We start from the raw sequence: 12,725 nt of genomic DNA, 5'->3' as shown, positions 1-12,725 counted from the left end.
TGAAGCAATTGTGTAAAGAAGACTGCACCAAAAGTCTGCAAAACGATGGGAGAGACTGGTAAAAGCTTTCTCCTGAAAACAATTCTAGAGGACTCATATTTGCTCAGTCGTTTTCCAATCGTACTGTCATGACCTTGAACATGTTGAGGCCTTTAGATTCTGAGCTGCAGCTCTTCGTGTTTTTGCTATTTCTCTGAGCATCATTCGCTCTGACCTTGGTGTAAATGTGCGGAGATGTCCACTCTGTAGAATACAGTCGGCTGTCTGCAATGTTTTCCACTTGTGAATAAACTTTCTCATTGTCGAATGACGGACATCTGATTGTTTGGAAATGGCTACCTAACGCTCCAAGATTGATTGATGCCCGAGTGCTGCAGGAACAGCAAACTTCTGCTTCTATAGTGGTTCTCACACTGGCGTGTGATTGGCAGAACCCGGCTGCTACTGACCCCATTCATTTCTATAGAGGCAGTAAGGGTGTACTTTTTTTCTCACATGCTTCCTCTGTATTTTGGCCTAGTTTTTGGTAAATAATTTGCCGTGTGCGGTTTTGTTTTGTTTTTTTTTAGGTTGGATTTACCTAACTTTTAGGTCAGATTTTTTTATTGGGCCCTAGTTTGTGGGGGTGTACTTAGTTTTTCTCATGCTGCAGTGCATGCAGGGTGCGCTAGAGATGTGACAAATACTGAATCAGGATTGGATACCACTGGATCTGTGTATGTGGGGGACCCCGCAGGTTGTGTCCCGTCACTGGATCTGTGTATGTGGGGGACCCCGCAGGTTGTGTCCCGTCACTGGATCTGTGTATGTGGGGGACCCCGCAGGTTGTGTCCCGTCACTGGATCTGTGTATGTGGGGGACCCCGCAGGTTGTGTCCCGTCACTGGATCTGTGTATGTGGGGGACCCCGCAGGTTGTGTCCCGTCACTGGATCTGTGTATGTGGGGGACCCCGCAGGTTGTGTCCCGTCACTGGATCTGTGTATGTGGGGGACCCCGCAGGTTGTGTCCCGTCACTGGATCTGTGTATGTGGGGGACCCCGCAGGTTGTGTCCCGTCACTGGATCTGTGTATGTGGGGGACCCCGCAGGTTGTGTCCCGTCACTGGATCTGTGTATGTGGGGGACCCCGCAGGTTGTGTCCCGTCACTGGATCTGTGTATGTGGGGGACCCCGCAGGTTGTGTCCCGTCACTGGATCTGTGTATGTGGGGGACCCCGCAGGTTGTGTCCCGTCACTGGATCTGTGTATGTGGGGGACCCCGCAGGTTGTGTCCCGTCACTGGATCTGTGTATGTGGGGGACCCCGCAGGTTGTGTCCCGTCACTGGATCTGTGTATGTGGGGGACCCCGCAGGTTGTGTCCCGTCACTGGATCTGTGTATGTGGGGGACCCCGCAGGTTGTGTCCCGTCACTGGATCTGTGTATGTGGGGGACCCCGCAGGTTGTGTCCCGTCACTGGATCTGTGTATGTGGGGGACCCCGCAGGTTGTGTCCCGTCACTAGATCTGTGTATGTGGGGGACCCCGCAGGTTGTGTCCCGTCACTGGATCTGTGTATGTGGGGGACCCCGCAGGTTGTGTCCCGTCACTGGATCTGTGTATGTGGGGGACCCCGCAGGTTGTGTCCCGTCACTGGATCACCAATCTGCTGCAGGGCAGTCATGTAGTAGGGATCACTCACCTCGGACATACTCCGGCTGGTAAATCGGGCTCGCTGCTCCACTTGCCTGCGGTTTTAACCCTAGAAGATACAGATGTTTAGGATATCTGGTTAATCACTCATGTCCGGACCCCACTGGCCCTCCAGTCTCACCCTGAGCTACATTTATAACACTGCTGCTTCCGTCTCAGGCTGCAGGACTGCGGTAGGGATCAGTGCAAGGACAGTCAGGCTATAGGTGGCTTCACTGATGGTGGCGGTGGCCATGAGTCTGCTCCATGCAGACAGGGGACTAGTCATGGGGCAGGGAGCGGTCAGCTCTCTCCTCCACCATTCTCACAATGACCTCCCCACATGGCGCCGGCTGTGCACAGATCGGGGCAGTGGCGCACAGCGAGTATTTTTCTGTTTGATGTTTTTTATCAGTGAGTACTTGTATGGTGCCATCATTCGGAAGGTGGAGGTACACGGTGCGGACACTGTGTGGGGTGTCATACTGTTCGTAGGCGAGGGATGGCCATCATAAGGTGGGGGAGCGTTAGGAGCCATGAACTGTATGTGGGGGAACCTTATTCTGTGCAGGGGGGCTAATAGTGTATAGGGGGGAACTATTGGGATCTCAGACTGTGTGAGGGGCTCGTAACGCATGCGGGGGATCTGCTGGGACATCATGTTGTATAAGGGTCTCATAATGTATAGGGGGATCTGGTGGGACATCATGTTGTATTAGGATCTTGTAATGTATGGGGGGATCTGCTGGGACATCATGTTGTATAAGGGGCTTGTAATGTATGGGGGGATCTGGTGAGACATCATGTTGTATAAGGGTCTCATAATGTATGGGGGATCTGGTGGGACATCATGTTGTATTAGGATCTTGTAGTGTATGGGGGGATCTGGTGAGACATCATGTTGTATAAGGGTCTCATAATGTATGGGGGATCTGGTGGGACATCATGTTGTATTAGGATCTTGTAATGTATGGGGGGATCTGGTGGGACATCATGTTGTATAAGGATCTTGTAATGTATGGGGGGATCTGGTGGGAGATCATGTTGTATTAGGATCTTGTAATGTATGGGGGGATCTGGTGGGACATCATGTTGTATTAGGGTCTCATAATGTATGGGGGGATCTGGTGAGACATCATGTTGTATAAGTGTCTCAATGTATGGGGGGATCTGGTGGGAACAGTGAGGTTATAGGTACGGTGGAGTCCGTGTAGGGATCAGTACAGGAGCAGTGAGGTTATAGGTATGATGGAGTCCGGTGTAGGGATCAGTACAGGAGCAGTGAGGTTATAGGTACGGTGGAGTCCGGTGTAGGGATCAGTACAGGAGCAGTGAGGTTATAGGTACGGTGGAGTCCGGTGTAGGGATCAGTACAGGAGCAGTGAGGTTATAGGTACGGTGGAGTCTGGTGTAGGGATCAGTACAGGAGCAGCGAGGTTATAGGTACGGTGGAGTCCGGTGTAGGGATCAGTACAGGAGCAGTGAGGTTATAGGTACGGTGGTGTCCGGTGTAGGGATCAGTACAGGAGCAGTGAGGTTATAGGTACGGTGGAGTCCGTGTAGGGATCAGTACAGGAGCAGTGAGGTTATAGGTACGGTGGAGTCCGGTGTAGGGATCAGTACAGGAGCAGTGAGGTTATAGGTACGGTGGAGTCCGGTGTAGGGATCAGTACAGGAGCAGTGAGGTTATAGGTACGGTGGAGTCCGTGTAGGGATCAGTACAGGAGCAGTGAGGTTATAGGTACGGTGGAGTCCGGTGTAGGGATCAGTACAGGAGCAGTGAGGTTATAGGTACGGTGGTGTCCGGTGTAGGGATCAGTACAGGAGCAGTGAGGTTATAGGTACGGTGGTGTCCGGTGTAGGGATCAGTACAGGAGCAGTGAGGTTATAGGTACGGTGGAGTCTGGTGTAGGGATCAGTACAGGAGCAGTGAGGTTATAGGTATGATGGAGTCCGGTGTAGGGATCAGTACAGGAGCAGTGAGGTTATAGGTACGGTGGAGTCCGGAGTAGGGATCAGTACAGGAGCAGTGAGGTTATAGGTATGATGGAGTCCGGTGTAGGGATCAGTACAGGAGCAGTGAGGTTATAGGTATGATGGAGTCCGGTGTAGGGATCAGTACAGGAGCAGTGAGGTTATAGGTAGGGTGGAGTCCGGTGTAGGGATCAGTACAGGAGCAGTGAGGTTATAGGTACGGTGGAGTCCGGTGTAGGGATCAGTACAGGAGCAGTGAGGTTATAGGTACGGTGGAGTCTGGTGTAGGGATCAGTACAGGAGCAGTGAGGTTATAGGTACGGTGGAGTCCGGTGTAGGGATCAGTACAGGAGCAGTGAGGTTATAGGTATGATGGAGTCCGGTGTAGGGATCAGTACAGGAGCAGTGAGGTTATAGGTAGGGTGGAGTCCGGTGTAGGGATCAGTACAGGAGCAGTGAGGTTATAGGTACGGTGGAGTCCGTGTAGGGATCAGTACAGGAGCAGTGAGGTTATAGGTACGGTGGAGTCCGGTGTAGGGATCAGTACAGGAGCAGTGAGGTTATAGGTACGGTGGTGTCCGGTGTAGGGATCAGTACAGGAGCAGTGAGGTTATAGGTACGGTGGTGTCCGGTGTAGGGATCAGTACAGGAGCAGTGAGGTTATAGGTACGGTGGAGTCCGGTGTAGGGATCAGTACAGGAGCAGTGAGGTTATAGGTACGGTGGTGTCCGGTGTAGGGATCAGTACAGGAGCAGTGAGGTTATAGGTACGGTGGAGTCCGGAGTAGGGATCAGTACAGGAGCAGTGAGGTTATAGGTACGGTGGTGTCCGGTGTAGGGATCAGTACAGGAGCAGTGAGGTTATAGGTAGGGTGGAGTCCGGTGTAGGGATCAGTACAGGAGCAGTGAGGTTATAGGTACGGTGGAGTCCGGTGTAGGGATCAGTACAGGAGCAGTGAGGTTATAGGTACGGTGGAGTCCGGTGTAGGGATCAGTACAGGAGCAGTGAGGTTATAGGTACGGTGGAGTCCGGAGTAGGGATCAGTACAGGAGCAGTGAGGTTATAGGTAGGGTGGAGTCCGGAGTAGGGATCAGTACAGGAGCAGTGAGGTTATAGGTAGGGTGGAGTCCGGTGTAGGGATCAGTACAGGAGCAGTGAGGTTATAGGTACGGTGGAGTCCGGTGTAGGGATCAGTACAGGAGCAGTGAGGTTATAGGTAGGGTGGAGTCCGGTGTAGGGATCAGTACAGGAGCAGTGAGGTTATAGGTACGGTGGAGTCCGGTGTAGGGATCAGTACAGGAGCAGTGAGGTTATAGGTACGGTGGAGTCTGGTGTAGGGATCAGTACAGGAGCAGTGAGGTTATAGGTACGGTGGAGTCCGGTGTAGGGATCAGTACAGGAGCAGTGAGGTTATAGGTATGATGGAGTCCGGTGTAGGGATCAGTACAGGAGCAGTGAGGTTATAGGTAGGGTGGAGTCCGGTGTAGGGATCAGTACAGGAGCAGTGAGGTTATAGGTAGGGTGGAGTCCGGTGTAGGGATCAGTACAGGAGCAGTGAGGTTATAGGTACGGTGGAGTCCGGTGTAGGGATCAGTACAGGAGCAGTGAGGTTATAGGTACGGTGGAGTCCGGTGTAGGGATCAGTACAGGAGCAGTGAGGTTATAGGTACGGTGGAGTCCGGTGTAGGGATCAGTACAGGAGCAGTGAGGTTATAGGTACGGTGGAGTCCGTGTAGGGATCAGTACAGGAGCAGTGAGGTTATAGGTAGGGTGGAGTCTGGTGTAGGGATCAGTACAGGAGCAGTGAGGTTATAGGTAGGGTGGAGTCTGGTGTAGGGATCAGTACAGGAGCAGTGAGGTTATAGGTACGGTGGAGTCCGGAGTAGGGATCAGTACAGGAGCAGTGAGGTTATAGGTATGATGGAGTCCGGTGTAGGGATCAGTACAGGAGCAGTGAGGTTATAGGTACGGTGGAGTCCGGTGTAGGGATCAGTACAGGAGCAGTGAGGTTATAGGTACGGTGGAGTCCGGTGTAGGGATCAGTACAGGAGCAGTGAGGTTATAGGTACGGTGGTGTCCGGTGTAGGGATCAGTACAGGAGCAGTGAGGTTATAGGTACGGTGGAGTCCGGTGTAGGGATCAGTACAGGAGCAGTGAGGTTATAGGTACGGTGGAGTCCGGTGTAGGGATCAGTACAGGAGCAGTGAGGTTATAGGTACGGTGGAGTCCGGTGTAGAGATCAGTACAGGAGCAGTGAGGTTATAGGTACGGTGGTGTCCGGTGTAGGGATCAGTACAGGAGCAGTGAGGTTATAGGTACGGTGGAGTCCGGTGTAGGGATCAGTACAGGAGCAGTGAGGTTATAGGTACGGTGGAGTCCGGTGTAGGGATCAGTACAGGAGCAGTGAGGTTATAGGTACGGTGGAGTCCGGAGTAGGGATCAGTACAGGAGCAGTGAGGTTATAGGTACGGTGGAGTCCGGTGTAGGGATCAGTACAGGAGCAGTGAGGTTATAGGTAGGGTGGAGTCTGGTGTAGGGATCAGTACAGGAGCAGTGAGGTTATAGGTACGGTGGAGTCCGGTGTAGGGATCAGTACAGGAGCAGTGAGGTTATAGGTACGGTGGAGTCCGGTGTAGGGATCAGTACAGGAGCAGTGAGGTTATAGGTACGGTGGAGTCCGGTGTAGGGATCAGTACAGGAGCAGTGAGGTTATAGGTACGGTGGAGTCCGGTGTAGGGATCAGTACAGGAGCAGCGAGGTTATAGGTACGGTGGAGTCCGGTGTAGGGATCAGTACAGGAGCAGTGAGGTTATAGGTACGGTGGTGTCCGGTGTAGGGATCAGTACAGGAGCAGTGAGGTTATAGGTACGGTGGAGTCCGGTGTATGGATCAGTACAGGAGCAGTGAGGTTATAGGTACGGTGGAGTCCGGTGTAGGGATCAGTACAGGAGCAGTGAGGTTATAGGTACGGTGGAGTCTGGTGTAGGGATCAGTACAGGAGCAGTGAGGTTATAGGTATGATGGAGTCCGGTGTAGGGATCAGTACAGGAGCAGTGAGGTTATAGGTACGGTGGAGTCCGGTGTAGGGATCAGTACAGGAGCAGTGAGGTTATAGGTACGGTGGAGTCCGGTGTAGGGATCAGTACAGGAGCAGTGAGGTTATAGGTACGGTGGAGTCCTGTGTAGGGATCAGTACAGGAGCAGTGAGGTTATAGGTACGGTGGAGTCCGGTGTAGGGATCAGTACAGGAGCAGTGAGGTTATAGGTAGGGTGGAGTCCGGTGTAGGGATCAGTACAGGAGCAGTGAGGTTATAGGTACGGTGGTGTCCGGTGTAGGGATCAGTACAGGAGCAGTGAGGTTATAGGTACGGTGGAGTCCGGTGTAGGGATCAGTACAGGAGCAGTGAGGTTATAGGTACGGTGGAGTCCGGTGTAGGGATCAGTACAGGAGCAGTGAGGTTATAGGTACGGTGGAGTCCGGTGTAGGGATCAGTACAGGAGCAGTGAGGTTATAGGTACGGTGGAGTCCGGTGTAGGGATCAGTACAGGAGCAGTGAGGTTATAGGTACGGTGGAGTCCGGTGTAGGGATCAGTACAGGAGCAGTGAGGTTATAGGTACGGTGGAGTCCGGTGTAGGGATCAGTACAGGAGCAGTGAGGTTATAGGTACGGTGGAGTCCGGAGTAGGGATCAGTACTTGTAACGTTGATATGATACAGTGGGTACAGAAAGTATTCAGACCCCTTTACATTTTCACTCTTTGTTTCATTGCAGCCATTTGGTAAATTCTATAAAGTTCATTTTTTCTCATTAATGTTCACTCTGCACCACATCTTCGCTGAAAATAACAGAAATGTAGATATTTTTGCTAATTTATTAAAAAAGAAAGCCTGAAATAACACATGGTCATAAGTCTTCAGCCCCTTTGCTCAGACGCTCATATGTAAGTCCCATGCTGTCCATTTCCTTGTGATCCTCCTTGAGATGGTTCTTCTCCTACATTGGAGTCCAGCTGTGTGTAATTACACTGATAGGACGTGATTTGGAAAGGCGCACACCTGTCTATATAAGACCTCACTGCTCACAGTGCATGTCAGACCAAATGAGAATCATGAGGTCAAAGGAACCGGCCAAGGAGCTCAGAGACAGAATTGTGGCAAGGCACAGATCTGGACAAGGTTACAACAGAATATCTGCAGTACTCAAGGTTCCTAAGAGAACAGTGGCCTCCATAATGCTTAAATGGAAGAAGTTTGGGACCACCAGAAGTCTTCCTAGACCTGGCTGTCCAGCCAAACTGAGCAATCGTGGGAGATGAGCCTTGGTGAGAGAGGTAAAGAAGAACCCCAAGATCACTGTGGCTGAGCTCCAGAGATGCAGTAGGGAGATGGGAGAAAGTTCCACAAAGTCAACTATCACTGCAGCCTCCACCAGTCAGGCCTTTATGGCAGAGTGGCCTGACGGAAGCCTCTCCTCAGTGCAAGACATATGAAAGTCGCATAGAGTTTACTAAAAAACACATGAAGGACTCCCAGACTATGAGAGATAAGATTCTCTGGTCTGATGAGACGAAGATAGACCTTTTTTGGTGATAATTCTAAGCGGTATGTGTGGAGAGAACCAGGCACTGCTCATCACCTGCCCAATACAATCACAACAGTGAAACATGGTGGCAGCATCATGCTGTGGGGGTGTTTTTCAGCTGCAGGGACAGGACGACTGGTTGTCATTGAAGGAAACATGAATGCGGCCAAGTACAGAGATATCCTGGATGAAATCCTCTTCCAGAGTGCTCTGGACCTCAGAGTCGGCCGAAGGTTCACCTTCCAACAAGACAATGACCCTAAGCACACAGCTAAAATAACAAAGGAGCGGCTTCAGAACAACTCTGTGACCATTCTTGACCGGCCCAGCCAGAGCCCTGACCTAAACCCAATGGAGCATCTCTGGAGAGACCTGAAAATGGCATCCACCAACGATCACCATCCAACCTGACGGAACTGGAGAGGATCTGCAAGGAAGAATGGCAGAGGATCCCCAAATCCAGGGTGAAAAACTTGTATCATTCCCAAGAAGACTCATGGCTGTACTAGCTCAAAAGGGGCTTCTACTCAATACTGAGCAAAGGGGCTGAATACTTATGACCATGGGATATTTCAGTTTTTCTTTTTTTTTTTTTTTAAATTAGCAAAAATTTCTACATTTCTGTTTTTTTTCAGTCAAGATGTGGTGCAGAGTGTACATTAATGAGAAAAAAAATGAACTATTGAATTTACCAAATGGCTGCAATGAACAAAGTGAAAAATGTAAAGGGGTCTGAATACTTTCTGTACCCACTGTACATCTAGATGTACATAGTATTATCATGTATTCCATTTTCTCTTTCACTTGGTGTCTGATAGAACCACAGATCCCAGCAGTGTTGAACCCTTACTCTCCTGCTGTCTCTTCGGATCCTTTTCTCACCTCAATCCCAGTTCTGAGCTGTCAGTAAAGTGCAATGTGACACCTTCCTGATACATTCTTACTATTGCGTGGTCTCTGAGTCAGAAGAAGACTCAGGGTCTTTATCTGTACTCAGTCATGTGGGGCAGGTGATCAAGATGAGGCACGAGGTTAACGGTACCACAATGGGGGCGATTACCACCCCACATAGCTATTCCTTACAGTGACAGCCAGTACTGTGACCCACAAAGCCACTTAGTCTCATCACTGAGTACAGTGATGAGGTGAAGTATCTTGCTAGCAGTCAGCACAGGTCCCTTGAACAAGTCAACTCAGGGTCCTCGCAAAAGTCAGCTCAAAGACACCGCACAAAGCAGCTCAGAGACCCCGCACAAGGCAGCTCAAGGACCCCACACAAGGCAGCTCAGGGACCCCACACAAGGCAGCTCAGTGACCCCGCACAAGGCAGCTCAGGGACCCCACACAAGGCAGCTCAGGGACCCCACACAAGGCAGCTCAGGGACCCCACACAAGGCAGCTCAGGGACCCTGCACAACGCAGCTCAGAGACCCCACACAAGGCAGCACAGAGACCCCACATTTGTAAGCTCAAAGACCCTGCACAAGGCACCTCAGGGACCCCGAAAAGGGAAGCTCAGGGACCCCGCACAAGGCAGCTCAGGGACCCCGCACAAGTCAGCTCAGGGAACCCGCACAAGGCAGCTCAGGGAACCCGCACAAGGCAGCTCAGGGAACCCGCACAAGTCAAATCAGGGACCCCACACAAGTCAGCTCAGGGACCCTACACAAGTCAAATCAGGGACCCTGCACAAGTCAGCTCAAGAACCCCGCACAAGTCAGCTCAGGGACCCCACAAAAGTCAGCTCAGGGACCCCACAAAAGTCAGCTCAGGGACCCTGCACAAGTCAAATCAGGGACCTTGCACTAGTCGAATCAGGGACCCCGCACAAGTCAAATCAGGGACCCCACACAAGTCAAATCAGGGACCCCACACAAGTCAAATCAGGGACCCCACACAAGTCAGCTCAGGGACCCCACACAAGTCAGCTCAGGGACCCCACACAAGTCAGCTCAGGGACCCCGCACAAGTCAAATCAGGGACCCCGCACAAGTCAAATCAGGGACCCCGCACAAGTCAAATCAGGGACCCTGCACAAGTCAGCTCAAAGACCCTGTACAAGTCAGCTCAGGGACCCCGCACAAGTCAGCTCAGGGACCCCGCACAAGTCAGCTCAGGGATCCCGCGCAAGTCAGCTCACGGACCCCGCACACATCAGCTCAGGGACCCCGCACAAGGCAGCTCAGAGACCCCACACAAGGCAGCTCATGGACCCAGCACAAGTCAGCTCAAAGACCCTGCACAAGTCAGCTCAAAGACCCCGCCAAGTCAGCTCAAAGACCCCACATAAATCAGCTCAAAGACCGCGCACAAGTCAGCTCCGGGAACCCGCACAAGTCAGCTCAGGGACCCCGCACAAGTCAGCTCAGGGACCCCGCACAAGTCAGCTCAGGGACCCCGCACAAGTCAGCTCAGGGACCCCGCACAAGTCAGCTCAGGGACCCCGCACAAGTCAGCTCAGGGACCCCGCACAAGTCAGCTCAGGGACCCCGCACAAGTCAGCTCAGGGACCCCGCACAAGTCAGCTCAGGGACCCCGCACAAGTCAGCTCAGGGACCCCGCACAAGTCAGCTCAGGGACCCCGCACAAGTCAGCTCAGGGACCCCGCACAAGTCAGCTCAGGGACCCCGCACAAGTCAGCTCAGGGACCCCGCACAAGTCAGCTCAGGGACCCCGCACAAGTCAGCTCAGGGACCCCGCACAAGTCAGCTCAGGGACCCCGCACAAGTCAGCTCAGGGACCCCGCACAAGTCAGCTCAGGGACCCTGCACAAGTCAGCTCAAAGACCCCGCCAAGTCAATTCAAATACCGCGCACAAGTCAGCTCCGGGAACCCGCACAAGTCAGCTCCAGGATCCCGCACGTCAGCTCAGGGACCCCGCACAAGTCAGCTCAAGGACCCCACACAAGTCAGCTCAAAGACCCCGCACTAGTCAGCTCAAAGACCTCGCACAAGTCAGCTCAGGGACCCCGCACAAGTCAGATCAAAGACCCCGCCAAGTCAGCTCAAAGACCCCACATAAATCAGCTCAAAGATCGCGCACAAGTCAGCTCCGGGAACCCGCACATGTCAGCTCAGAGACTCTGCACAAGTAAGCTCAGAGATCCCGCATAAGTCAAATCAGGGAACCCTCACAAGTCAGCTCAAGGACCCCGCACAAATCAGCTCAAAGACCCTGCACAAGTCAGCTCAGAGACCCTGCACAAGTCAGCTCAAAGACCCCACACTAGTCAGCTCAGGGACCCTGTACTATCAGATTAGAGATCCAGCACTATCAAATTTAAGGATTTAGTACGATCAGTTAATTGCCCCCATAGAATAATCTGTATACTCTCAGGATTATGTCACCATTGGAGAATCTGGCTGAATCAAATGGGGAAAGAGCAGTAGTGTGGGTACTCACCTCCTTGGAAACTGCACCCCACAAAACACAGGATCAGGGCGACAAGCAACATTGTGCACTGGATTCAGGAGTAGTACAGGGAACAGAGACAGACCAGAGTCCCAGACACCTATATATACATGTGCCGCCTGATCCAGCCCACCCCTCAAGCCCCCCTCTGTGCAAACCACAGTCACTCCTCAGACCGGACCCTCTGTACAAATACAGTGCAGACCCCTTACACCCCTCCCGGGCCTTTATGTATGTCTACAATAAAGTGAACAGTACTCGTCTTATGTTGACCCCTATAACCAACAAGACTACACCCTTCCTAGCCATCTATAGACCCTATATCTATCATCACTAGATATCTGATTACCCCTACACTCAACCCCAATATTACTGCACCCCTACAGCTCCTCTACTGACCCTACAATATGACTGCACCCCTACAGCTCCTCTACTGACCCTACAATATGACTGCATCCCTACAGCTCCTCTACTGACCCTACAATATTACTGCACCCCTACAGCTCCTCTACTGACCCTACAATATGACTGCACCCCTACAGCTCCTCTACTGACCCTACAATATTACTGCACCCCTACAGCTCCTCTATTGTCCCTACAGTATTACTGCACCCCTACAGCTCCTCTACTGACCCTACAATATGACTGCACCCCTACAGCTCCTCTACTGACCCTACAATATGACTGCATCCCTACAGCTCCTCTATTGTCCCTACAGTATTACTGCACCCCTACAGCTCCTCTATTGTCCCTACAGTATTACTGCACCCCTACAGCTCCTCTATTGTCCCTACAGTATTACTGCACCCCTACAACTCCTCTACTGACCCTACAATATTACTGCACCCCTACAGCTCCTCTACTGACCCTACAATATGACTGCACCCCTACAGCTCCTCTACTGACCCTACAATATGACTGCATCCCTACAGCTCCTCTATTGTCCCTACAGTATTACTGCACCCCTACAATATTACTGCACCCCTACAGCTCATCTACTGACCCTACAATATTACTGCACCCTTACAGCTCCTCTATTGTCCCTACAGTATTACTGCACCCCTACAGCTCCTCTACTGACCCTACA

The 12,725-nt window shown here is 52.0% G+C and overlaps 1 protein-coding gene across 3 annotated transcripts in view; it reads right to left on the bottom strand.

Moving 5' to 3' along the window:
- Window positions 1-11,723, bottom strand: part of GREP1 (glycine rich extracellular protein 1) — a 52,903-nt gene extending 41,180 nt beyond the window's left edge. For all 3 annotated transcript variants that reach the window (XM_077273652.1, XM_077273653.1, XM_077273654.1), the window contains exons 1-2: window positions 11,630-11,723; window positions 1,680-1,739 (exon numbers count right to left, since the gene is read on the bottom strand). In XM_077273652.1, the coding sequence (XP_077129767.1) occupies window positions 1,680-1,739; window positions 11,630-11,681 (112 nt within the window). In that variant the 5' untranslated portion in view covers window positions 11,682-11,723. The remainder of the gene's footprint in view (window positions 1-1,679; window positions 1,740-11,629) is intronic.
- Between the last annotated feature and the right edge of the window lie 1,002 nt (window positions 11,724-12,725).

Source organism: Ranitomeya variabilis, chromosome 7, assembly GCF_051348905.1.
Source record: "Ranitomeya variabilis isolate aRanVar5 chromosome 7, aRanVar5.hap1, whole genome shotgun sequence".
In the NCBI taxonomy this organism is placed as follows: domain Eukaryota; kingdom Metazoa; phylum Chordata; class Amphibia; order Anura; family Dendrobatidae; genus Ranitomeya; species Ranitomeya variabilis.
The sequence above is the reverse complement of the archived record's forward strand: the minus strand, read 5'-3'. Positions and strand labels throughout refer to the sequence as shown.